This window comes from Rhea americana, unplaced genomic scaffold (genome assembly GCF_003343005.1).
Source record: "Rhea americana isolate MKP2758 unplaced genomic scaffold, rheAme1 scaffold_389, whole genome shotgun sequence".
NCBI lineage: Eukaryota > Metazoa > Chordata > Aves > Rheiformes > Rheidae > Rhea > Rhea americana.
Genome location: NW_028186522.1, coordinates 276733 through 301875, shown reverse-complemented (window position 1 = coordinate 301875; position 25143 = coordinate 276733). Strand labels below are relative to the sequence as shown.

The 25143-nt window shown below is 51.4% G+C and overlaps 1 protein-coding gene across 4 annotated transcripts in view; it reads right to left on the bottom strand.

Moving 5' to 3' along the window:
- ACACB (acetyl-CoA carboxylase beta) overlaps positions 1-25143 on the bottom strand; it is a 35624-nt gene that overhangs the window by 2860 nt on the left and 7621 nt on the right. For 2 of the 4 annotated variants that reach the window (XM_085313499.1, XM_085313498.1), the window contains exons 3-51: positions 23984-24116; positions 22811-22949; positions 22309-22418; positions 22023-22104; positions 21433-21531; positions 20948-21057; positions 20427-20537; positions 19988-20197; positions 19285-19455; positions 18805-18966; positions 18371-18534; positions 17453-17603; positions 17244-17347; positions 16287-16368; positions 15580-15725; positions 15345-15495; positions 15002-15136; positions 14344-14490; positions 13980-14168; positions 13715-13815; positions 13457-13545; positions 13249-13373; positions 12351-12464; positions 12161-12274; positions 11636-11725; positions 11345-11463; positions 10855-10992; positions 10254-10353; positions 10047-10154; positions 9788-9844; positions 9325-9366; positions 8998-9213; positions 8642-8797; positions 7771-7974; positions 6998-7153; positions 6462-6584; positions 6005-6274; positions 5546-5643; positions 5222-5342; positions 4863-4973; positions 4115-4258; positions 3895-4015; positions 3637-3733; positions 3272-3368; positions 2910-3045; positions 2257-2434; positions 1597-1709; positions 523-677; positions 12-182 (exon numbers count right to left, since the gene is read on the bottom strand). In XM_085313499.1, the coding sequence (XP_085169625.1) occupies positions 12-182; positions 523-677; positions 1597-1709; positions 2257-2434; positions 2910-3045; positions 3272-3368; positions 3637-3733; positions 3895-4015; positions 4115-4258; positions 4863-4973; positions 5222-5342; positions 5546-5643; positions 6005-6274; positions 6462-6584; positions 6998-7153; positions 7771-7974; positions 8642-8797; positions 8998-9213; positions 9325-9366; positions 9788-9844; positions 10047-10154; positions 10254-10353; positions 10855-10992; positions 11345-11463; positions 11636-11725; positions 12161-12274; positions 12351-12464; positions 13249-13373; positions 13457-13545; positions 13715-13815; positions 13980-14168; positions 14344-14490; positions 15002-15136; positions 15345-15495; positions 15580-15725; positions 16287-16368; positions 17244-17347; positions 17453-17603; positions 18371-18534; positions 18805-18966; positions 19285-19455; positions 19988-20197; positions 20427-20537; positions 20948-21057; positions 21433-21531; positions 22023-22104; positions 22309-22418; positions 22811-22949; positions 23984-24116 (6460 nt within the window). Of the gene's footprint in view, positions 1-11; positions 183-522; positions 678-1596; positions 1710-2256; positions 2435-2909; positions 3046-3271; positions 3369-3636; positions 3734-3894; positions 4016-4114; positions 4259-4862; positions 4974-5221; positions 5343-5545; positions 5644-6004; positions 6275-6461; positions 6585-6997; positions 7154-7770; positions 7975-8641; positions 8798-8997; positions 9214-9324; positions 9367-9787; positions 9845-10046; positions 10155-10253; positions 10354-10854; positions 10993-11344; positions 11464-11635; positions 11726-12160; positions 12275-12350; positions 12465-13248; positions 13374-13456; positions 13546-13714; positions 13816-13979; positions 14169-14343; positions 14491-15001; positions 15137-15344; positions 15496-15579; positions 15726-16286; positions 16369-17243; positions 17348-17452; positions 17604-18370; positions 18535-18804; positions 18967-19284; positions 19456-19987; positions 20198-20426; positions 20538-20947; positions 21058-21432; positions 21532-22022; positions 22105-22308; positions 22419-22810; positions 22950-23983; positions 24117-25143 lie in introns of those variants that run through there. The other 2 variants (XM_085313500.1, XM_085313501.1) reach the window with 2 other exon arrangements.

The window sequence follows — 25143 nt, the reverse complement described above, 5'->3', positions numbered from 1 at the left end:
GCTCGCGGTACCTTTGCAGCTCCTTCTGTCTCCATGAACCAGCGCCGCAGCATCGACTGGATGTGGATGTGGCTCAGCTCGCTGTTTGCCTTGAGGATCTCTGCCTTCACCACCTCCTCCAGGAGCAGCCGTCGCAGCCGCCAGTAGAGGAACGAGCGGGCGTTCTTCCACTCCAGGATGTCCTGCAGAAATGAGGGGACAGGGCTTGGGGTCATGCTTTGTAGAAAATGCTCCAGGAAGGAAGAACAGCTGATGTGCAGCTATCACTTGCTCACAGGTCTTGCCCCTGGTGCAGAGAGGGTGCAGGGCAGGTCTGCCAGCCAGCATGGGCTGGAGCAGAGAGCAACACCTGCAGCAGAAACAGCACATCAAGCTGCAGGCCTGGCCTCTGCAGGAGGGGAATTGCCCTTCCAACTTCATGCCGCAGCTGCAAAAGATTACCCTGAGCCGAGATCTGCCACAGGACCGACGCGCTGCCAACCCCACCAACGCTGAATGAGCGAGCCAAGCGCCCTTGCTCACCGTAATGACGCCTTTCTCCTGCATGCGGCCTGGGGTGTCGTGCAGGTCAGCGAAGTGCACGGCCACCTGGTAGTACATGGGCAGCAGCAGCTCCTCCCGGGCCTTGAGCTGCTTCTCCAGCTCCGTGCGCTCCGCATCCGACAGCTTGGGCGTACCTGCGCCCGGGGACACACTGCTGAACWGCCCGCCGGCCTCACTCGCCGCCACCGAGGCGCCGCGCAGCAGCCAGCCTGACGGCATTTTCTGCTGCTGTTTCAATAGAAAACTTATTTAAAAGCACCTGTATTCTACTACTGAACACGACATAAGATGAGCTCAACTGTAGCCGCTCTGCACACACTGCCCAAGCTGCTCGGTAGGAGGCACCTCCTGCACCCACGCAGCTTCCCAAGCTAACGCAGATCTGGGATTCCCCACTTCTATCCCTACTGCCCTCCTGAGGGRATGGGACTTCCCAAGTGACACCCCTTGGGCTTTGGCACATTTACACCCTTGCCCAGAGACCAGCCAGAGAAAATGCCAGGCCATTAAGGGGTTGTGCCATGTCCAGTGCAAGAGAGGAAGGAGATGGTGTCACAGTCACCTTGCTAAGAGGGCTTTGGATTTTGCAGGGACTGTTTTTTAGTGGGGTGGAAGGGAACGCGTGAGGAACATAAGCAAATCAACCTATAGCTTAGCTGTTCACACTCCATCATTGGCTGCAGACAGAAGTCGATCACATAGGGCAAAAGGAGACCCAGTGTATTAAAGGCAGCCTCTGTCCAGCTCCAAAATGATTATTTGTTGTCCCATTTAGCACCAATGCAGCAGGGCTGTCAGTTGTTCTTTATCTCAAAGCACAGGAGCAGCTGCTGTGGTTCCAGAACAGATTCCAGCACCCTCTGCAGAGCCCAGGAAAGCACCACTACGTCCACTTAGAGGGTTCCATTATCAGAAAAATTGTGAAAAATTTTCACAAACAAACACACACTAAAAAAGGAGTTCCCRAGCACCTGCAGTGGCACCATAATGTTTGAGCCTCATGTTTGAATGTACCACTACTTAGCAACACAAGCTAAAACACTCCTCTCTTACCCAGCTGCTCAACAAGCCTTGCATAAACTGCGTCGATCCTTCTCATGGTCTTCACCAAATCTTTCTTCCTGAATTTGATCTCTACTGTTCCTTCAGGCTCCAAAATGCCACCTCTGGAAAAAAAGTTCTTTAAAGCAAGGACTGGCCTCYGCATGAGGAAAATAAATCCTGGGATAAGACTTAACTGTCAGCAATGAAGAACAACTAAGTATTACAGTAGACAACTCTCACTTTTAAGAATTAAGAACAGAGAAAAATCTAAAGGGGTTTTCTTTCCAGACTGWGGATTCTTGTCTATATTCCTACTTCTTACAATCTGTTCTAGTGTGCATTAGTTCAGTTTAAAGAAAAAGCCTCTGACCACCACCAAAAGAACAAAGTATTTACTCCCCCRCAGCCTTCACCAGTCCTAGGACAGTATCTCCAGTGAAATACCTAGGAAGTTGCTCTCTAGGAATCCAAGAACTTTAAGTTGATGGCTCTTATTAACTGAAGGGTTGGGAAAGAAAAAAAAAAAATAGAAATCTCCAGTGATCCGAGGTCTCTGCATGTGGGACTATGACTCTGCAGAGACCACGCACTGGCTTTAATTTCTCTATGCGTAAACTGCGGAGGACACACAGGTATTTCAGACGCGCGCAGAGGCACCGGGAGGCTGACCTGCTCTCCTTGTCCGCGTAGAGCTCCACGTACAGCGGGTTAATAGTGGAGTCGATGACCACCCAGGAGCCTCCCCGCAGCTCTGCGTGCGGCGGGATGTAGACCAGGACGGGCTGTTTAAAATCCCTTATGCTGTCGACGATGGATGCGCCAAATTTCAGCATCTGGTCATACATGTCTGAAAGCCAAGGGGACTCAGCGACCGGGCGCTCCCACGGCTACTGCTGGCACCAGGGCAAGCGTGGTGCAGCGAGCTGTGCTGCTCTAACACCCAGGCCATGCTCCCCTGTTCTCTGTAAAAGCCCTAACCTCTTTCACATCCCACAGTTGCCCCTCTCCTTCCCTGAGAGCACCAGGGCTCACCAGTATTGCTCTAAAGCGCGTCAGCCTTTTTGATCTAGCTGCCCAAAGCTCTTTTCTCCATCAGAGAATTGAAATAAGCCCCACAAAACCAGCCCAACAGGAAGTCACCAAACCCTGGGACCTGCATCCCAGCAATGCTGYGTCACCTCCTCCCCGGCCCAACCCCACGTCCCTGGCAGGCGCGAGCAAGAGAAGCCTGGACAAGCTGACTYGCACGTCCCCAGGAGCCCCGGGGCATGGCCAGGGCATCGTGGTCACTGCTCCTCGGGGGCCAGCCCCACGCCTGGTACCTTTCATGCCACTGGAGAAYCCTCGCCAGTTGGCGAAGATCATCAGAGGGAGATGCTCCCGGTTGAAGTCCCGAATAGCTTGGGCAGTTTTAAAAGCTGAGTCAGGAAACCACACCTGCCCAGCCTGCTGGATTATCTGAAAAAGAGGCAAGCAGGAGCAATCAGGTCAGTAACCCACAGTGCGAAAAAAAAATGGAAGAAAATTAAGTTGACCAAGCACCACTGATTTCACCAGTTCTGAAAGAGAATCAAGGCATGTAGAAGGATAAGGCCAAGCAGGCTTTCCTCCTCCTTTCTCCTCCATCCCCCCTCCCGGACACTCTGCCTCTGCAGCTTGGTCATCCTAAGGTCTCCCAACACACCTTTGCCTCCGAGTCCGGGTTAGCAGGGTCGGCTGGTATCGTCACCTCCACAGCGCGGGTCTCAACAGCAATGACGCCTACAGGGAGGCCTCCCAACCTGCAACAAGGCAGGGCAGCCTCAGCAGAGGCCAGTTCTCCCCCCACGCTGTGCCCAGCCAGAGGGATCCCCCTCCTCCCCATCCTGAAAGTGGTGCTAGGGCATGGCCTCAAGGGCTCTCGGCAGTGCCGATGCCCCTTCCCCCGGAGAAGGCAGCTGGAAAGGGCCAGCTGCTGCATGTGAGCATCTCCAAGCTACAGAGCTCAGCGGGAGCTCACGGGCCCAGGYGGCAAGCAACCCTCTGAGAGCCTCAGGTTTGCCCCGATACCTTGCTCTGCCAACCACGACCGTCTGAGCCCAGGGCCTCATGATCTCCATGAAGCTGCCTTGGTCAAAGAAGCCACTCTGCCAGGTTCCCTTGAGAGCTGCAGAGGCAGAGTAAGAGAAAAGCCAAAGAGGTGAGTGCAGGATGCTCTCTGCCCAGCCACACAGCAATAACCACCACCTGCAAAGGCCCAGAGGATTTTACAGCCACAAAAAGCATACAGGAGAGTTGCTGCAGTGGTCTCGGGTTGCCCTCACTTACTTGGATGTGGTCTCCCTGCCAGCATCCATCTGGGATCATAGGGGACTTTGGAAGGGACAAAATCTATTTCTCTTTCAATGGGGTCACTTATGGTAGCGACAGGCACCGGGCTACGGTTATCCTGTAAGGAGAAAGTCCCGAAGTGCAGGTCATCAGCCAGCTACTCCAGTAACAGTGAAGATTTACACTCCCACGTTGCCATCTTGAAGCACCCACCTACCTTTGGCATGTACGAAAGCCACTGTAGAATGGTATAGACACCCTCAAAATCATCTGGCACTGTGATGTGGGAAACACCGTTATTGTGCATGATCTGCACGCCTCCCAGCTGGTTATTGGATGTGTAAACTTCACGTCCTAAAACCTAGTCAAAATWATTAACAGAAATATACATCACTCTGCTAAAGCAGAAGCAACTCTTCCTAGTCCAATTTAAGTCAAACTTTTGCACAAGTACATGCCTTCCGTTTTGAAGCTGAATTTAAACTCTGTAGTTTAAYATCTGCCTGATACATAAATACCCATGTTAAAAAGTTAAAGAGCAAGTGCCTTTTGCATCAGTTTAACTAAGGTTTCAAATCATGTTTCAGACTAGTAAGATTCTGCCTGGAGCTGAGTCCTGCCCAGGACGCTCAGACAGGAGCTGAACAAGTCCCCACAAGCAGCTTTGTGACCCTGCTGCTCAGCCTCTCTGTCCGGCAATGAGGCAGGACAGAGGAATAGAGGTTGACCTGGCCTGTAAAGCAGTATCACACAGGTGCTAGGCAGCAATTTTATAACTTCCTCATCACCAAAACCAGCCCAGTTGTACTTCTCCCACACGCTTCCCCAGACACATCCCATGAAGCAATGCTGAGTTAACTACCACCTTTTCCCAAGAGATAGGGCTCACGGTGGGAAGGAACAGCCTCCTTTAGCAGTGGARCACGTAGACTCAAGGAAGATAACGTGGCCGAAGCACACGTTACCTTGTTGAGAGCTGTAACTCCGGTGAGGATGATGTGGGAATTCTCCACCTGGATAACGCGCTGGCCCAGTCTCACCAGGTAAGCACCAATCCCAATGGCACGACATGTCACCTGGGGCACACAGACGAGGATATGCAGAATTATCAGGGAAAAAGGGTTGCAGAATAATCARTAAGCACCAGAACTACGTGTTCCCTCCCGACTCTGCAGGAGTTGGTACAGTGGGGTGACTCAGTTTTGCCAGGTCACTTGTCACATCCTGTTAGTCCCCCCCCCCCCAGGGTGATCCTAAAAGCAAGTACAAGAGCAGCATCCTTTTCTAGGAAGAATAGAACAGGGGAAGGGTTCAAAGGCTATACCATGCTAATGGTCACTATTTCTTCGTAAGCTCGAGAGGACTCCCCAGCGATGGTACCAGCAGCTCTCAGGTTTTCCACCCCAAATCCGTTCTCTTTCCCGATGATGTCCATGAGGACATACCTGCAAGGCAGGCAGAGGCACGGTGCCAAAGATAGGACAAGGGAAAGCACTCAGTTGCCATGACTTGTTCAGCAGGATGCCAAGTCAGGATGCAAAAGGCCTGGATCTCGTTGCAGGCACAAAGCAAGCCACAGGAGCCACTCTGTCAGGCGCCGCAGCCTGCCTGCCTTAGGTGTGAACCAGGTGAGACAGCGACAACTCACCTGGACTCTCCCCCTTCTTCGACATGCTCACAGTGCACCGAGTTCATGGAGCTAATCCTCGTGTAGTCCTGGGGAGTCAGGTACAGATACTTGAACCCCTGAAAGTGAAGATGAGGATGAATTGCAGAACCCCCTGCAGACGTGCTTGTGAGGGACACAGCACCCCTCCAAACCCACACCCCAACCCAAACCCACCCTGCGCAGTGATGCTGCAGTAGGGAACACGGGCAGACAAGCAATGCCAGAGGAGCCGTGCCAGCAGAGGCACCTTTATTCCCATCCCAATGGAGAAAACGGAGTAACCACTCCGGTAGCACTGGGTGTGCACATGTGCTCACCCTCCAGTACTATGTGGTCTCAGATGATCCCACAGTAGGAGTTTCACCTCCCAGTTTAGCTCTGAGCCTTCCCCAAATAAGTCCTTTGTTATCTTCTGATTGCAGGARGGGAGGTGCACACCTTGTACGGGTCTGCAGGGTCCACCCAGGCCACCTGGAACATGTGCTTTATCTCATCCGCAAAGCCAATCCGGGCTCCGCTGTTGGCAGCGATGTAGATGCGGGGAATGCCTTCAGCGCGGGCCAGCTCCGAGGCTCTGAGAAARAGCAAGTCCTCCTCCGGCCCGAAGGAGCCGATCTTGTGCGTGATGTCATTGCAGATGAGCACGATGTCCCGGCCTTTCGGATACTCAGGGGTCTTCAGCTTCATTTTGAAAGCAACCATCCCGACCTGCCCCGAAACAGTACAAGGTCACATGGCAGGCTGCTCCAGACAAGAAGAGTCAGCGCTGAGCCAACACACCATTTCAACTTGAAGAGCATCCCATGTAGGCTAAACACTGCTGGAAGTAGGAAGCCACAGCACAGCTTTCCCCTGCTCTGCTCTCTCCTTCTGTTCCCAGTTCATTTGCCGTTACCTCATTCCCTCCAGGGAGCCTGTTCATCTGCACCAGCTGCCCCTGAGAGTCCAGCACCAGCTCAGTGTAAGTCAGGACATCCTTGGGGTACAGTTCTGTGGAGCCCCATAGCTTGAAGAGAGCCTGCAGAGACACCACACAGGACAAGTTGAAAACACTGGGGCTGCAGCAGCTCCAAAGCCATTGCTGACTGCAGACACCTACTCCTTTAGCAACACGGGACTTCATATGAATGAAAAGGGAGCTGGAGCCAYGGAGAGACCTCAACCTGCTGCACTCTTCATTGCGCACAGCTCTCCAGCTCACACCCTCCATTAGCACAACTATGTCAAATTGCAAGAGTTAGGAATTTGTTTAGAAGTACTTCATACAACCAAAAATATGGGGGTTTGGTCTTGTTAGTTCCCCCCTCTTTTTTTCCTTTATCAAAACAGGAGAGAGTTTTTTTTTAATCCACACAGGAAAATCTAGGGAGGGAGGAACAGAAAAAAAAAGTTAAACAATTTGTAATCTCTTTCAGCTCAGTCTGGACTCACCTGCCTGATCATTTCCGGGAAGTCATACACGTACGTGGTGCCCARGGTCTGCGCCTGGAACCGCTTGGCCTGAAGCAGGTCCTTAGTGACGTATGGCGTGTTAATGAGCATCCCATGCTGCRGCCCTTGCTTATCTCCGTAGGACTGAAACATGATCTGGGAAGAAAGTCAGAGACAGTTGGCCCTTCTCCTGCAGCATGCAGGCAAATTGCTCTCTGCACAGTTAAGGTGCAAGAGCCTCATGTGGCCCAGAACGCTGGTTAGATCTGCCCGGCCAAGCTCCCCATGTCCATGGCTCTACCTGTCCAAATAACAGCATGATTTTCCATCCCACATTTCCTTATTGAGGGGACAGACTGCACGCAAAATCACTATGTTATGARTACTAGTAAGACCCAAATGCTACCCCTCTGTCTCCCAGACCAAAAGCTGCCTGGTTACACCCCAGCAACAGCCCAGGGGCTCAGCACGACTTCTGGAGCAGAGCATTGCTCTGAGGTGTCCAAATGGCTGCAATGCACAGGGGATAAAATCTGGCAGGCTCTGGAAACGCCGCTGTATGGGCAGGCTGGTATCTCTAGGCTCTGGGAGACTGATCAGGTATGGGGTAGTTTCTGCAGAAGTCCTCAAATGCTTCACCATAGCAGATGCTTGCTTGTGCTCGAATAGAGGAACACCAGCTGCTAAAGCGGTGCTGCAAGGTGGGAGCGTTTCAGGGACTGGGCGCTCACRGTTGGGTTTCTGCTAGCTACCAGCATCTACACGGCACTCACGTTCCCAGTGCCGAGGTCCCTCACTTCCTTGTATATGCTGATGTCCAGGTAGTAGCCAGACTCATTGGTCAGGAAGAGGCGGATGGGAATCGCTGTCATGGTCGGTGTCAGSCGGATGTTGATCTTCACCTCGGCCTGCAGGACCCGGAGCTTCCAGAGCCGGCTCCCGTAGCGCATCACCATGGAGCGCACTGACTCCTCGATCTGGGTGCAGGAGAGCAGATGGCTGAGTATCCATGTCAGGGAACATCTGTGTCCTTTGCATGGCTCGGGACACAGCAAACTCAAGCCCAGAGCAAGCCCGTTGTATCTCCACCCCAAAGAGCCACTTCAGATTTGCTCTGGGCAAGCCCCTTCCTCCTCTGTTGGGAATTAGGAAAAATGATGCCCCATGTTTGCCTGAACGGACACTAAACTCCTCTTTCAGGCTGTGTCCTACTGGGGKAGAGGAGCCTGCTACCTACCCTCACACCACCAGCAAGCTACCCATTTGTCTAAGCCTTTACATAAAGCACCAATCAAGTCCTAAGCAGGAAATTTTAGCACCTCCCCAGCAAACAGCCTCTCTGTCCCCTACAGACAGCAAAGGTGTGACTCAGAAAATAAGCTGCAGGGGCCTCTCAAGGGCTGCTGAATCCATCCCCCTGCCAAGGCAGGGCCTCCCAGCATGGTGAAGGGGTGAAGGGCCAGCAGCCTGTCTGCTCAGTGGTACCAAGGATGAAATCTCGATCCTCAGATCAGTGCTGCACCAAGACACTTCTAGCCATACGCCCTGTGTGAAGCGGCTTGAAGGTGCCTCTGGGCCCAGATGGGACAAAGGGGCAGGTGAGTCCCATATCACAAAGGGAAGCGGGACCACCAAGAAACTCACCTTGAAAGGGTCCATGACAACTGTTGGCACAAAATTGAGGAAGATGTGGTTACAGTCAGTGCGGACAGTCGTGTTGCTGAAGGCCACCTCCAGCTCGTCCATTGCTTCCAGGAGGAGTCGCTCACCCTCATTCTGCAGGTACTCGAAGGAGGCCTCCTGCAGCACACAGGGCATGAGGGTACTCATGCATGGGGCAGAAAAACCTCTGTGCTCAAGGTAGAGTTGCTTCCATCAAAGTACTCAGGGTGAGCAAACCGCAGCCTCAGCCTCCCCCACCCCCACACAGGTCCCAGCAAAGCAGTGACATATCCATTTCCACTGCACAACCAGGGGTTTGGGACCCCATGTCACCTTGCCTTGGTGATTAGATCCGAGTGTCGTACAATGGCACGGATGAAAAACCGGTAGTCGGTGGCCTCGGTGCCTGCCTGCACTTTMGCAGCCCCCAGGTAGAGGTGCATCTTGTGGTTGGCGCAGGGAATAGCRGTCAGGTCAAAGTTACGCATGCGGCTCAGCTCCAGCTGGAAGGCCAGGGCTGGCTCTAGGTGCCGATAAATGCGATCCTCTGCAAACTGTTACATAGCRGAGGAGAGTGAGCAAGCTCCTTGCCAGGTGACATGGAGACAGACTCCAATTCCAGAATGGTCTCGGATCTTGTTACATCTCTGGTCAACGGCTCTTACCTCATCTCTCGCTCTGAATGTAAAAAACTTTGGGAATTCTCTCTAGAGCAAAAACAGAAAGACAATACAGTGGCATGTGAATACTGGCATTAGAGGCAGACAGAGGCTTTTTCTGATTTTCAGTAAATTCACAAGAGCAGCAAGAAGGGAAACCCTGCAGGTTTCCTCCTTCCCCAAAAGGGGAGGAAACTGGAAGTAATGCATGCCTTTTAAAGGCAAAGTTATGAAGCGAACAAAGCAAGAATCATATTACTAAGGATACTAGCAGCATACATGCTAATACAGGAGCTAGATCATTCACTGGCTTATTAATTCCTAGCTTTTCCTCCTAATGTTTGGTTGCAGCTGTCACACAATACTCTGTCTATTAGATACTAATAACTACTTGCTGACCCTTACAGATACAGAGATAAAGCATGCTTCTAAAGTATCTCTGCCACTTAGCAGTTCTGTTTCTACTGACCTGCTGGGCAATTAAAAACGTGATTCTCCGCAGACCATAGTCAACAAGGACGTTTTTCTACATGGAAACAGAAGACAGTGTCATGACACAGGAAAGACCTCCACCAACCTCAAAAGGTTAAAATACCTTCACCAAGGAAGCAAAAGAAACAAACAAACAAACAAAAAAAAACAGTAGGCCACCACTGGTGTGCTAACGTAGCCTTCAAAAGGGCTTCAAAGCACTACACRTATGCAAGGTCTACAGCTGTGCAACAGACCTTAGATTGGGCAAAGGCTCTGAAGACTGGCACCAGCTCTTCATCCTCCAGGTGGTCTGCCCATCTGAGCACAATGTTGAGGATATGGATTGGCTCCTCTCGGACATTCTGGCAATGAAACCCCACAATAAATCTTCGTGTTTTGGCTCAGGCACCACTGCTGTCCTGCACCTCCCCGAGGGGCCTCAGCAGCAGCATCACACACACCTTGGAGTCCTCTTCATCATAGATGGTGGCTCTTGCCTCACTAAACAGGGAGCTCTCTACAGGTGGGTCTGCGAAGCAGGAGATCACTTCATCGAAGTTCCTGCCAGGACCCAAACCGAGTGGATGAGGGACAGGGTGACAAGTCAGCACTTCCATACCATGTCATGCCAAAGGCAACAGTTCCAAGAACTCGCAATAGCAGGGGTTCAAATACTAACAAGACACCCAGTTGAGCCAGCCTGTGACCCTGGATTTCCTCACTGAGCACTGTGCTCTACCAAAAAGTGGCCAGATCCAAAAATCATGAAATACAGTTCTGAAGTGCTTGTATTTTATGACACAGATACTTCATGAACGCCAGGCAAGCACCTCCCAGGCCTGCAGGAACTGCATGAATTTCCACACGACCAGGTTACATACTGTGTCCTCACTAAGTAACTGTCATGCTGAAAATATCACCTGCCTCTGACCACTGACTGAGTGTTGCCCAGCTGCCAGTGGCTTTGGGTCTTCCACTAAATTCTACCCTACAATGACTGCAGCAGCTCTAAAAAGGTACATGCAAAGGACTGGCTTGGGCACAGCTCCTCTGCCTGCCTACCTTGTAAAATCCTCAAATCTGTCGAAGGCAACCATAGCTCCCATCCTCTGACTCAGGGGAGAAAAGCCACTGTCCATAAACAGCTCAGTGCTGTGCCGGGCCAAGTCCGGGTTCGAGATGCTGACGGGGACAGACATCCTGCGCGGGGGAACAAGGCAGCCATCAGACACGGAGAGGCACCACTACTCTGCCAACGCAAGAGCAGTCACGGGAACTGGTCAGGCAGGCAACACCACTGTTTATATGGGCATTTACTTGGACAGCAGTCAGACTGCTTGCCCACAACAGGCCAGCAGAGAGAGCCTTTAATTAAAGCCAGTTCAGGGAAGTCTGAGCTCAGTCTGAGGAAGGGTTATTAGTTTCCTCTGAAAGCCCTCTTGCTTAGTGGAAACAAAGAAAAATGAATTAACTTTGCAARAAGGATCATGTCCATCAGCAAAGCTAGGGACTGGCAGAACCAGGTTAGAGACTGCGGGATGACCTCTCCTACCGATTTGGATGGGATGATGGCAGCATGAACTGAAACTCCACCACACAGGTRCCATCTGAGAGCTGGCGGTGCTGCAGGCTGTTCAGCTCATAAGCGATATACCCACGTCTCACGTACACCTGAAGAAAAGATGGGGAAGGAGGAAGGTTAAAATTGCAGGTGCCCTCTCCTTGTGTGCATCAACCACGACAGGACACAGCGGCTGTGACGAGGTCACAGCTCTCTTGGTGGCAAGCATGCTCCTGCTGGGTCCCACCTGGCTTATCAAGAAGAGTCCCCTCTGGCCCTTACCTCCAGCGCTGCCATGCGCACCACCTGGTTGGTGTGGTAGAAGAAAATGGGAAGCACGTCGAAGATGGTTGTTTCTGAGAGGATCAATTTCTAAGGGGAAAAAATAAAATTCAGAGCAAGGATGAGATGGACCACCCCACACCCTACTACATCCACGGGGAAAGGATGTCCCACTTGCATTACTCCAGTCCAGACATGAGGACTGSAGAATGACCAGCCCTTTGAGGTCCTTCTAGACACCCAGCATCAGCTTGCCCTGAGAAAAACTTGTGTGATCCCTGCTCCCTCCAAACAGTGGGCAGCAGAAGAGGAGGGGACACAGTCTTAAYTGGCAACAATCAGCACATCATCTCTTCTAGTCTGCACCCACACTAACATTACTAACCAACACTGCAAGACTTCAAATGCCTTTCAGGCTTAGTTTTAAAATTAAGTGGCTTGCAGACAGAACTTCTTCACCAAAGCCAACCAAAACGCTTGTCTAGAAAGYAAAATTCCCTCTGTTGAAAATAAAAGATTTCTAACCTTCAGGTTTTCAGGGCAGTACTCATGTCCATACATGTCGATGGCAGACAAGAATATGGACTCCACCTGGTTGTGCCTCAGCTCATAGGATGGCAGGTGAGAGGCAATCAGCACCTGCAAGGGGGAGATGGTGGCTGGGAGCATGCAGGGAGCCCGCCGAGGCCGACGGTCCAGCGCGCTGCTCGCTGACCTGTCTGGCTCGCAGCGCCACTTTGGAGTTCTCTGTCTTGCTGAGCTGTGTCAGCTCATTGAGGATGGCAGTCAGCTCATCTGTCAGTGTGGGGTCTCGGCCACACAACTGGTCCTAAGAGGGCAGAAGCAAAACCACCCAGCAGCTGGTCCCTCCCATTCACCACAGAAAAAAAACCACCTTCCYCTGCATCCCTGGTCCTGCGCTAAGGCAGGGCAGGAAATGGGGAAGAAACTCAGGTCTCAAAAACAGGCAAAATGCTGTTCTGAAAAACCAAGTACAGAAGTGCAATGCAGAAGAGGGGAAAATAATATTCTATTAATGAAGCAGCCAAACACATCAAGAACAGAAGCTTGAAAACAAAACACAAACCCTAGGAATATATTAAAAAGGAAAGCAAAACAGTTTATCAAGCATCCACTTGTTTTAGAGCCCAAAACACATGGATGCAACAGGATGCAGGCCTGAAGGCTGCAGTCAGGACAAGCCCCAGGAGCAACCAAGTCCTATCCCAAGTCTAGTGACTAGGCAAGAAGGGATTTAAAGCTTGCCTTGGCTTATTTGTCYGTGAAGCAGATGAAATAAGGACAGATAGCCATGGCCTCTGAAAGCTTCAGTGTGCAGCAAGCACCATACAACGTGACTGCTGYGCCATAGGCTGCTGTCACTCTGGGCCATTCCTCAAGTGAGGGTGCAACGTCCCATCCACTCTGCTTGCCCAGAAAGCTACTCATACACTCCTTTTGCTTCTGTAACACCTCAAGGGGCCTCAGCTACAAAAGAGCAGGAGCCTGGGCAAAACAGGAGCCTTTGAGGACACTGCCTGCAAGGACACCTCCTGCAAGTCTTTACTTCTTGGCATCGCTGGGCACAGGGTGCTCCTGTTCCATCTACTCACAATTAACATAGTCACCAGCAGGTTCTTCTTTGCCACCTGGGCATGTGAGAAGATGCACTCCAGCACCTGGGTCATGTCAGGCTTGTACTGTTCCCTCAGACTGATGACACACTTGTCATAATGAGCTGAGGAAGAGAGCAGGCACTGTGCCATTAGCCCTGCCACCACCCAGCACCAGCAGGAGCAAAGAAGCCCCTCCTTCCCTGACCTTGCTGGAACTGCATCTCCACTTGCAAGTACCGTCGCAGCAGGTCCAGCACAACTGACTTCATGTAGCCCCGGATGCCGCTGCGATACCTGGTGGAAGTAGGAAGGTCTGACCATGCTGCAAGGAGGAGCCAGTCCTCCCTGCACAGAGCAGGCAGCTTTGTAACAGCAGAGAAGACTGCGATTAACACTGGCTTCACAGATTGCACCACGGGCACATCCCTAAGGCAGGGCAGGACACAGCCCTGAGACTGCTCACCTCTGCACCAGCTGCACAACGCTCTGCGTGTTCATGAAGAAGACCTCCCGCTCTGCCTTCCTCTGCAGCGTGGCTGCATGGCTGTCCAGCACGTTTGCAATCTGCCAGAGCAAGGGCACAATCGGACACACGTTCAGGAACAGCCAACGTGCAGCCTTCAGCAGCAGACAGAGCTCAAAGAGAAGCTCTGGTCAGATCAATTCGGGGAAGCAGTGACTATGTTGGTGGGGAACTGAGAGCTGAGACTTCCCTTTATACCACCCACCTGCTGGCTGGGAAATCGGCACAGCACAGAGGTGATGTTACTGGCGTACTGCGCCATCACCTTCCTTATCGACTTCTCCACAGAAAGAGGGATTCTTCCAGAAATGCTTGTCATGATTTCCTGAAGCTCCAAGAGGGGCAAGGAGGGATCCCGCAGGGTGTTCATCAGCTTGACCACCCACTCCTTCACCTACAGGACACAAAGGACTGCACTGCCTGCACCCACTAGCACTTCCCAGAAAGCCAAGGTGAAGGTCTCACCATCCCAGCAAGACCACTACACCACTCATGGTTGACTGCACCAGTAACCCCATTAAAAATGGCCTTTGGACCTGGAGGAGAATGCAGCACTCTGAGGTACTTACCTTGGCACTGAAATAGGGCTCTGGCAAGCAGTAGCCATTCATGACATTGATGAGATTGTCCAGCACATTGCGCAGAACCTGATGCAGCTTCTCCCCCATGATGGGCAAAGTCTGCTGGGTTGGGAGGCCTCCYGTGAATGGCTGAGCCTGCCCAAGACACAAGGAAAGAACAGGCACTCATGAACATCAGAGAAGTAAACTGACCCAGATCTTTGATGAAGTTAAATGAGCAGCCAAAAAGCTGCATCTAATGGCAGCATTTCTGCCATTGTGTCCATCATGAAAAAGATGCAGAAGAGCTACAGATGCRGACAGAACACTACACTAAAAACTTGCCTCACGGCAAGCTCTATATACAGCTAAGCGTTCGCAGGATGCTTGCACAGCACAGCGCTATGACATGCAGAAAAGCTGTGCAGGCTTTAAAGCAGCCGGCTTAAGGAAGTCGCACAGCCACTTGTGCCCCCTGCAGCATGCTCTAGCCTAATGCAGCTGCTCTACTGTTKGCTCTTGAGCAAGTGTCTCCTGAGCCCAGTCAGGTCCCCACGTGGCAGTGTTGCCTTCAGATGTCAAAGTGAGCAAAATGCCTTGCAAGCASGGAGTAGAGAGAGGAGAAAGCAGTAACACAACATGGTTCGGTCCCAGCARAAATACTCACAGGTTTCACTTTGGTGGGATCATCTAACACAAGCCTGGCGATGACACAACCTGCCTCCAGCAATGCTCCTGGCCGCTTTACATAACGCACACAGCCAGACTCCTCCACCGGTAGGGTCACAACAATTTTCATCACCTGCACAAGGATCAGTAAGATATTCACAGAATGCAGCGAGCAAGCACCACACACATTACAAAGCACCTTGGACGTTGCAACTTCATTGTGGACATTAAATATTGGCAGATGTGATTTTTAATCATGCAACAGACCCACGCTGGCTTAAGGCCCATCAGAGCAGGAAGTCCCAGGCTCCAGGAACTTCTCCAAGGTCTTCTGCATTTACCTCTATCTCTGCGAAAACATTCCCTTCTGCAATGTGGCCTCCATCTTCCACCATGTACTGTAGCAGCTTCCCCGCAGAGGGCGATCGCAGCACAGTTGGATCTTTCTCCTTCTCAAAATTGCACGTTTTGTTCCCAATGGTGATTCGATACCTTAAGGAGAGAGGAATTTCTCCCTGCTAGACCAGCTGACTGCCTGCTCACCCAGCAGCTGAGGGCTCAGTGAAATCGATGTACCTGTCAATCTCTTCCTTCATGTAGGTAGTGTAACTGTTCCCATCGTAGGAGAGCAGCAGCCCCCCGTCATTCAGCCGGTGCACATCTATCTCTATGTGCGTGCTATTCATTATAATGACGTACGTAGTCAGGGACTGGCGGGCAACCTGTGAGCAACATCCGAAGAGATCCTTCAACGCAAACATCTAAAACCTGTACAGTGACCTTCACTGAGGGCAGTGGGAACAGCGGGCTGCTGCTTAGTGTCTGCTAAGCCTATGGCACACGCGTCTGCTATGGCCCACACAGAAGCTGTGCTCTGCCACGTTCAGCATTGGGACGGGGCCTGCGCTTTGCTGACTGCCGTGCTAGTCTTCAAGGGCTAGAGACAGTGGTCTTGTTCTGCATCTACCAAGCTCTTTATTAAACAGCTGCTTTCTTTGTGAGGAGTGAGTTATTTAAGTAAAGTTCAACTGACTGGCTTTACAAGCAAGAAAAGTGGATCTTATCAAACTCAGGAACAAGGGCAACAGRATATATGAAAATGCCTGTCAGGAGCATAAGGCTCCTGATTAGATAACCATCTAACATTTACATTACATATTTTTAAAGGGTAACCTCTTATTTATTGCATTTTTCCACACTGTAGCATCTGCCCCTGTGAAAAGTATGTGTTGCCTGGGCCAACATTGCAGCAAAGTATAGAAAGAGCACAATACAATCTTTACCTGGAGAACATACTTCACACCTTCGTAGATGAGCTCCACGTCGACAATGTTCAACAGAGAAGCTGCTGGCAGCACCTGACCTCTGAAACACAAGGATAAGGTCAGACACCAGAAGAATTTGGAAGTGTTTTTTGTTTGTGAGTGCTAAAGCAAGCACAGGGAGCCAAGTGTGTCAGATGTCACAGCGAGGCACTGCTTGAATGTGCTCATGACATTCAGCACGCTCAGAGCCAAGAGCTGGTTTAGAGCTGCCTGGGCCCAAGCAGGGAAGGCTGCAACGGTGACTGCAGAAGGGAGCAGATTTCCACTTCAAGTGACCACATGACTGCTTCTTAAAAAAACATCTGGAGTCAGTCCAGACACTGACAAAACACACTCAGATAGTGAAATGTGTCCCCAGTGTCCTTCAAGGCTGGAGGAATGACCTCGATGTTCTTGAGTACAAAAACAAAAGCAAGCTGCACTCAGGCAAGCCACTTCCCTTTGAAAGCTCTATTTTCACAACTGCATGAAGCTGTTTTTCCTCTCTAACAGATAAAGTAATGTCTGAGATACTAAAGCCTTGTGAGATRCTAAAGCCTTGCGATCTATAGCAAATACCGTTTTCTCCCCCTTTCTATTGAATTGTCTAGAGGTGCAGCGTGGCTCTGGACCTGATGTGCAGCTCAAGTTCAGGGTGAGCGCTGCCTCTTAATTTGTGAAGTGTTYACAGCCTGGCCAGACAAGGAGGAGAGAGGGAAAGGGAGAAGGCCCAGAGAGGTGAAGCAAGGTTTTAAGAGCAAGAGTCAGGTCTCTACCCTCACAGGCCAYATCCTGCCAAACTCCAGTCACTGAGAGCAACCCTTCAGGGCACATGCTCCCAATGGTCCCACTGCACTTTGCAAAGGCAAGACCCCCCCRCCTTAGGTTTCATAACCCCTCAACACAAGCATCTCCACTGCTCTGCAAGTGCCCTACCTTTCCAGTGAATGCAGAAAATCGGTCATACATGTCCTAAATGCAGCATCCGCAACATTCAGGGCGCCGCAAACAACACCCAACATTGTGTCTGGCTTCTCAGCCTAAGGAAGGGAAAAAATAACAAATAATGAGGTTTCCTAACATAATGGGTGAAGCAATCCAAGGGATGAGCAAAAGGGAGAAGTCAAGAGGCCAGTTTCTCCCACCTGCACTTTCTCTGCAATCAGATGGTCCAGCCAGCTGGTATCTATCTCATTGTTCTGAAAGCTCTCTGTTTCCAGCACCTTAATCAGATATTCAACTGTGGTCCTGAAATCCCCACGGATAGACAGCTCTTTCAGAGCTACCACCATATTTCTTTTAAAGAAAAAAAAGACTCCATTGATCACAGATCAGGCAGCATCTGATTTTTATCAGGGTGGTCAAGGGCTCTCCTGCACCCAATATACTCTTGCCTTTAAAACTGTCTTCAGACACTTTAGATACTAGAAAGGCCTCCTGTTTTCAGCAGGTGTTAACCAGCTCCTTCTGTGCCTTACCTGAGTATCTCATTCTCAATTTAGCACATTAATGTAGCAATAGCCTGTTAYACAGCAGCCAAAGGCTATAGTAAGAAGCCACACTCAAATGGGGTGACAAACATATTTGCCTTGCATGTCCTTGTACCTGGATAAAAATACCTCTACAAATCAGGAAGGAGAGAGGGCAGCTTGCGTGACAAGCAAGACTCTCCAGCTGTTTGATTTGTAGGAATTTTTCTGTTTTGCTGAGAAAAATGCACTTCAATGTAATGTAAAGCCTTAACGTAATAAAACACAAACACCTAAGAGCAGATTAATTATGTGCTGCTTTAGTTAATTTTCGAATATCGCATGTCAATGGCGCTAAGCATATGCCTATCTTCAAGGAACATGTTTATTAACTGGGGCCTCATCACCACAGTTTCTGAAAACTGCCTTCAGCTAGACAACCTCTACAACGCAAATAAGCTGCTCAGTACAAAGGTAGCCATTGTCCTTTGAGATAGATAAAGGCCATTTTTCTTGCTCATAAACCTATTAAAATAGTGTGAAATTTGAATCTTCCAAGGACAGTTGCTTTYGAGCCCATATTGCAATACTCACGATATGGCCTCTTCCCGATTTTCTCCCCAAGAGAAGCAATGTCCAAATTGGGAGTCAGCAAATTCGTGCAGCCCTCCAGCAGCTGCTACACTGAAATAGCCCCAGACGTTCTTGCTGCTGCGAAAATTCAGTTCCTGCACTGTCCCAGAGCTTGGCTTGAAACCCTAAACAAATGCACAGGACAGAGCAGAAGAAATTGRGRAAAGAGGCTTGAAATTTTTGAGACYTAATTAGGGGAAAGGGAACCCCTGTGTCTCTTAGCCACTGCTATGTGGATTCCACTAATCCCACAGGTTTTGCCTGGGAATGGAAGCATTGGGAATATTGAYTCCTCGTGGAGGACTGTGTGCAGTTCAGCCTCTGCAGACAACAGAAGTCTGCTGTCCCCCAGGGTGCCAGGCTGATGCACAAGAGCAAACCCCTCCTCAGCTCACCTCCTCAGGGTTCTCGCTGGTGATCCGAGCGGCAATCACATGGCCTCTAGGCACGGGAGTATTGGTAGGGCTGTTAAAGCAGATGGGYGTATCACCCCATGGACTCTCGCCATACAGTACTCTGATGTCTTTTATCCTGTGCAAGGGGATGCCCATTGCAATCTGCACAAGTAACAAGCAGAACTTAGCATCAAAATTACAGTCAGGCAACAGCAGTAGATAGCTTGAATGAAAACCAACAGGAATAGCAGCACTGCTGTGACAGTTCCTCCAAGTAAGGAGCCAGAGACTAAGRAGAGGGGTGCTATATTGCTTTTGAGTGCATGTTATACACAGAAAATGGGAAAAGCTTTCCTCTGTCAGGCTGCCAACATAGCACCTTTTCCTAAGCTGCATATTTGACTCCTGCAGAGTCATCTATGTGCTGTAGCAGCTTATGAACCAAAGCAACAGCAATGCGTGGTGGCGTCATCCCACTACCTGTAGCTGGGCAGCTGGAAGGTTCACATCAGCAATCATTTCTGTGCAGGGGTGTTCGACCTGCAAGCGTGGATTCAGCTCCAGGAAATRGAAGCTCTCATCTTTGCTGTAGAGGTATTCGACTGTGCCAGCACTCACGTAGCCCACCATCTGGGCCAGGCGGACCGCACACTGCAAACAGAACACAAAGTCGTGCTCTGAGTAATGCTGGCACCCCYGAATTCGCCACATGCGAAGGGCATGACTTCAGAGTCAGGGTCTTCCTGAGCAAAACAGCAGCAGTATCATGGGACAGGGCAAATGGACATTTCGAGGGCAGGGGAAGGGAGAAAGGGAGGAACATTGCACCAACATGGTCACACAGCCAAGCAGGCCTGGGGGATCCCCGCTCAGCTCAGAGTCTTTCCCTTCCCGGCAGCCACCTGGCAGGATGGGAACACCACACAAGGAGGGACAAAGTCACCTACAGTGAGGTCTTAACACTTGCAGAAATGTAAGGGATACACATACACAACAGCCTGTCCTAGTGGTTTTTCTATCCTGTTGTCCAGAGCAGAGCCTCTATTTTCCTGTCCCCTTCCTTAGGAGCCTCAGGTGCTAAAAACCACAGTAAACCCAGCAAGAAATAGGCCAGTTTTTCACTAAAAATCCAGTGCCTTTTTTCCAAGCTGCCTCATGCCACCAGAAGACCTCGGACACCCACCTTCTCCATCACCTCGATGACGGACGGAGCTGCAATCGTGGTGGGCGCCTCCTCGATGATCTTTTGGTGCCGGCGCTGGATAGAGCAGTCACGGCTGAACAGAGAGATGGCATTCCCATATTCGTCAGCCAGGACCTGCACCTCCAGATGCCGCGCATGCTGCGCCAGCTTCATCAGGAAGATGGGAGACCCGGGTGCCTCTGCCTGCACCTGCCGCATAGGAGAGAGCTCATGCTCCAGCATCACTCTCCAAAATTCATCCCAGGGCAGAGGCAGGAGCCTCTTGTCCTCTGCAGGAAGCCAAGACAGAGCTGTTCTCAGCCCAAGGCAGCCACATCGTAGCRGGAAGGACGTGAGACAGGAACGAGCCCATGAGATGGGATGAAGAGCCTGCTCTGGCTCAGCCAAGGGGATGGGGCGTTCCCCAGCCACCACCTACCTGCCTGAAGCAGGCACTAAATTCTTCTGCAGCCTCTACTTTTCGGATCCCTTTGCCCCCACCGCCTTCTGATGCCTTGATCATCACTGGGTAGCCAATCCTCTTGGCAACCTGAGAGGGACAAGAGGCCAGGACTGGAACAGGCAAAAAGCTCCCAACCTCAACCCACAGTCCCAACAGCAGCTCGGTCCACCTTTCCCCAGCTCAGTGCATCCCTGAGCAGGAATGTGCCAGCAACAGAGGTGGGACTGGAGGGTAGCCAGCTGCAGAAAATCTTATTTCCCAGATTACACCAGTCCTATCCCTATTGGGAATACTGTGAGTATCTGCAGAGAGTGTGACAAGCACTAGAACTTGAACTGCATCCAGTTGGGAGAGACTCACTGGGGAGGAACAAACTGCTGCTAAAACACCCTTGGCACCACTGTCCCACATGCTGGGATCCCAAAAGGGACCAGCCCCATCCTGGGTGGGCTCCAAAGAGAAATAACAGAGTACAAGACCCACAGGCTCAGCCTTACTTCCAGGCCTTCCTCCACGTCCTTCACGCAGCCCTGCGCATATGTCTCAAGGGGGATGCTGATCATCCGCTGCTCCTGCTGCTGCTCCTCTGACCACTTGGCCACCAGACCTGCAGACACAGCCAGGGGCTGCAGTCAACACCAGGGTGGCACTGCCATGGCCATGGCCACAGCCAGGAGCAGGTGGGCTGGGGAGCCCATATGGGCATAGACACAATTTCCCCTAGATCTGTGCCTCTGTGAACCAGCTGCTGCCCAAACCAGCAGCAGCCCAGCTACAGCGCAGTCCCTGACATCCATTGCCTGCTCCAGCWCCTGCTAGCACACAAGCCAGCAGAGCCCCAGCCCTGCCAGCAGGACCCTGGCCCCAGTGTTTGGTTTTTGGGAAAAAGAGAAGCAGGCACACAGGGTTCAGTGAGAGGATAAGAGGCATGCAGGCCAGGTGGCACACGAGGAGCTGTGGGGCTGGGGGTGGAGGCACTCACCGCTCCCACTCCATGGCAGCGTGGGAATCTGGACCGTCTGGGCCACAATCGTGGAGGCAATTTTGTCCCCCAGTGCCCACATGGCATCACTCGGGGGGCCTTCAAACAAGGAAGGAAGAGGGTTAGAAAGGGGCCAGCTGGCCCATCTTGAACATRTGGATGTGGTCGATGCCTCGAGAAAGGTACAGAAACACTCTCCAGAGAGCCAGCAGCCAGCAATGAGGACAGTCCTCATGCAAACAGCAGTAGCTCAGGGCCATCCYCCCAGGAACCCACTGCCTGCTTTAGGGTAGAGCTCACAGCCTTTCTCCAAAGAGATCAGGATGTTCCCTAACCAGACAGCACCCAAGGTGTGCTCCCACCCTATGCTCCTCGGTAAACAGCCTAACAGCATGCACATTGCAGGGGGAACTCAGAAAATAGCAGGTCTCCTGGGACAGCTCCAGGCAACCAGTCTGGGAGCAGATGCACAAAGTGAGCGTTGCACAGCCTGGTAACTGGTGCCACCTGGAGACCGAGCACGTGCACAAACACACACTAGCCCAAGGCACACTATTCCCTCCAGCAACTGGAGGAAAGCGAGTCCTTACCTAAGAAAGCTATTCCATTTTTATGCAGTAGCTCTGGCAACTTGGGGTTTTCCGAGGCATGTCCCCAACCAGCCCACACAGCCTGCCGCGAGAGAAGGAGCAGCGTGAGCCGTTACCTCCCGGGCTGCTGCCCTCCCATTGGCCCTGACATCATGCACGGTTTCTTTGAGCAGAGGGAGCTGGGCCTTGGGATTAGTTATCCTATAAATCACGAGGGCAACTTGAGCAAAGGCTCAGGGCAGCCAGTCCAACCTGCAAAGGTGAGGGGCTCCTGAACAGCTTTTACCTGGACTGGGATTCGTTTGGAAATGTCCACGATCAGCTCTACATTGGCGTAGTTGTTGTTGTTGGCTCCTCCGGGAACAGGCACATAGTGATCAGCCATTTTGATRTACTCTGAAAGATGTGGCACAGCGATGGTGGGACCCAGCTGAGCTGGAYACCCCGCGGCCGGCAACGCTGAGGCAGGCAGCACCCGAGACTGCCCTCAACTCCARTACTGCTGCAATCACCACCAATGGTGGCTCCAGTATGGATTGCACCCCCTTCCCAAAGCCCCTCCATGTAAGTGAGGCCAGAGAGAAGAGAAGGTTTATTTACTCCTAAGTCTGGCTGCACAGTCCTTACAGAAAAGCACGGGGAACACCAGCAATRCCCACACACCAGCTATGCAGAATACCACACTTCCCAGGCAATAACCCGAAGAGAAGAGAAGGGCTGTCCCAGCTCACTCCCAAGGCAGGCAGAGAACRTCACTGTTTGAGAAGGTTTTAGGAATTAGCAATTACCTGCATTAGCCTTAAGATCTTCAGGGGTAACCATGACAACGAACCTAATTGCACGCTCATTTCGGAACATCTCGTAGGCCCACCTGCGGATGGAGCGCATGCACTTCACGGCAGCAATGCCATTGTTTGCAATCAGGACCTGAAAACACATCCGGGAGGGAAATGCAGCCTGTCAAATACGTAAACACACAGGGTCACAAGGACTGAAACCTCTCTCTGCTGCTGAAGAGCAAGAGATGGGAATGCAGCCCTACCATTCTTGGAAACAAACAGTAAAGAGGCAGTATTTTGAACAAGGTATTGAGTACCTCTAGTAAATATATCAAAACTGCCAGCTTCAGCTGGGAACAACATAGAGTCAGTTAACACAAGCAGAAAAGCATTATTATTAGAGGAGCTTTGCAACTGCCTGTCTTCTTTGCAGCAAAGCAGAAGGAGCCTCGTTAACAAAAACTTTGATATCTGGCACTAGAACTAACAAAGAACTAGACTTTGGCCTTCATTTGTGTCAGATATGCAAAATTGCTACAGGAAACCTCTGTGCAAAAACAGCATTAGGAGAGTTTCCCTCTCTGAATTTCTCTTCTCTTAAATCAGAGAAAGAGGTGAAAGAGAGAGAAAAACATCTGCTCTCAGTTACTCCACAGTGAAGTTCATCTAAGGCCGTTGGGTCTGTAGAGAACCTCCAGATCTGCACTGGGCATGMAAGTCTGCCCTCGATCCAAAACGAGAATTAAGCAGCATTTCTCAGAGCTCTCTGTTTTTACACCTCACATGAGGAACAGTAGGGGTGGGAGAACAAGCTCTGGAAGTGGGATAAGGGGCTGGGAACGGGCACGCAGCACACACCCACATGGGTGGGCAATCCCAGACGGAGCAGAGGCAGGTGACAYGGGAAGTTCAAGGTTATTGCCACAAAAAGCAAGGACCCCATCGAGCAAAGACAGAGACGGGACAGCAGGAGCTAAAAAAAGGCTTGAATAGAGATGYCAGAGAAAGAAAGACAGCAAACAGAAACCCCAGAGGAGGCATCAGCAAGGTACTCCAATATTCTCCTATGGCCTGTTCAAAGGCCCCGACAAGAACTAACAATGTCCTGCAACATGCAGAACAGCCTCAGCTGCTGGCCACAGGCACCATGTCAGCTCCAGCAGCCMTGCACAGTGAAGATACCTTCTCAAAAACACGGTTTCCCCCAAAGCGGGTCACAAACTCTGCCGGCGAGGCAACGGTGAAGTCCCTTTGCAGATCCAGTTTCCTGTGTTCGCGGCCTTTCTTCACCAGATGCAGCCCTGACATGCTAGGCCTGTGGCAGGTACAGAAACAGCATTAAGTAAATACAGAAATGCCACAAACTATGTAAGAAGCAACTCATCAGAAGCAACCCATTTGCTTCTGCAGGCTTGGGCTTTCAAGAAGGAATTAATTCTGCAATCTAACAACCCTGAACTTAATACAAAACAGAGATAAGACTTTGCCCCTCCTGCAGTTTCTTCCCACGCAAGCAGCAAAACCATCGCGACTCCTGGCCCTGCTGACGTACCCAGGGAACACAAGGATTGCTTTCCTCGCTGCCGGCTCCCTATCACGCACTGGGATCTCTCTGGGGACACTTAACACCCTACTACAACGCTAGACAAAGCACAGAGGAAAAATTTGCAACCGAGTTATATGGGACAAGTGGTYCCGGATTAGCAGAGTGTTTCACAGTTAAAAGCCCCCATACCTGGGAGAAGTGCTGGGGCTCTCTGAAGACTTTGAGCAGCTATAGCTGCAGGTCCCCATTCATTCAAAAGCAGGGACAAATGGCAGTTTTGCAGCCAGAGGCCAGTTTGAAAACCCAAGGTGCCAAAGTCCTGCTGTTTGCATTTCAGAGAGCAGAGACCTGCTGMGGACTTCTGGCCTGTGCATGGAAGCGTGTGTGCACACGACCACAGGCACAGCGCTGCTAGTGAACAGCACTGCTAGTGCACAGCACAACAAACGCGTGCCCGCTTCCGTCCCGATAACGATTCGCAGCTCAGTTAAAGCTGGAAATATGCCACCGCTCTGCTCCAAAGGCCAAGGAGTGGGAAAGCCAAAACACAGCGCTGATAGCGGATGCTCCCACAGAACGGTCAGGGACGGTTAAACGCCCCAGCACCCCTTTGCTGCAGCCGAGCCCGCGCGAGGCCAAGGGGAGCGGGATCCCCCCTGCCCCGTGTGCCCCGTCCCCAGTCCCGGCGCGCGAGCGGCTGCTCTCAGAGGCACCCGGCCAGGGGCTCCCCTTGCACCAGGGGGACCGGCAGGAGACGAGAGCAGGCTGCGCTCCGCAAGGCAGACCCACGCAGAAC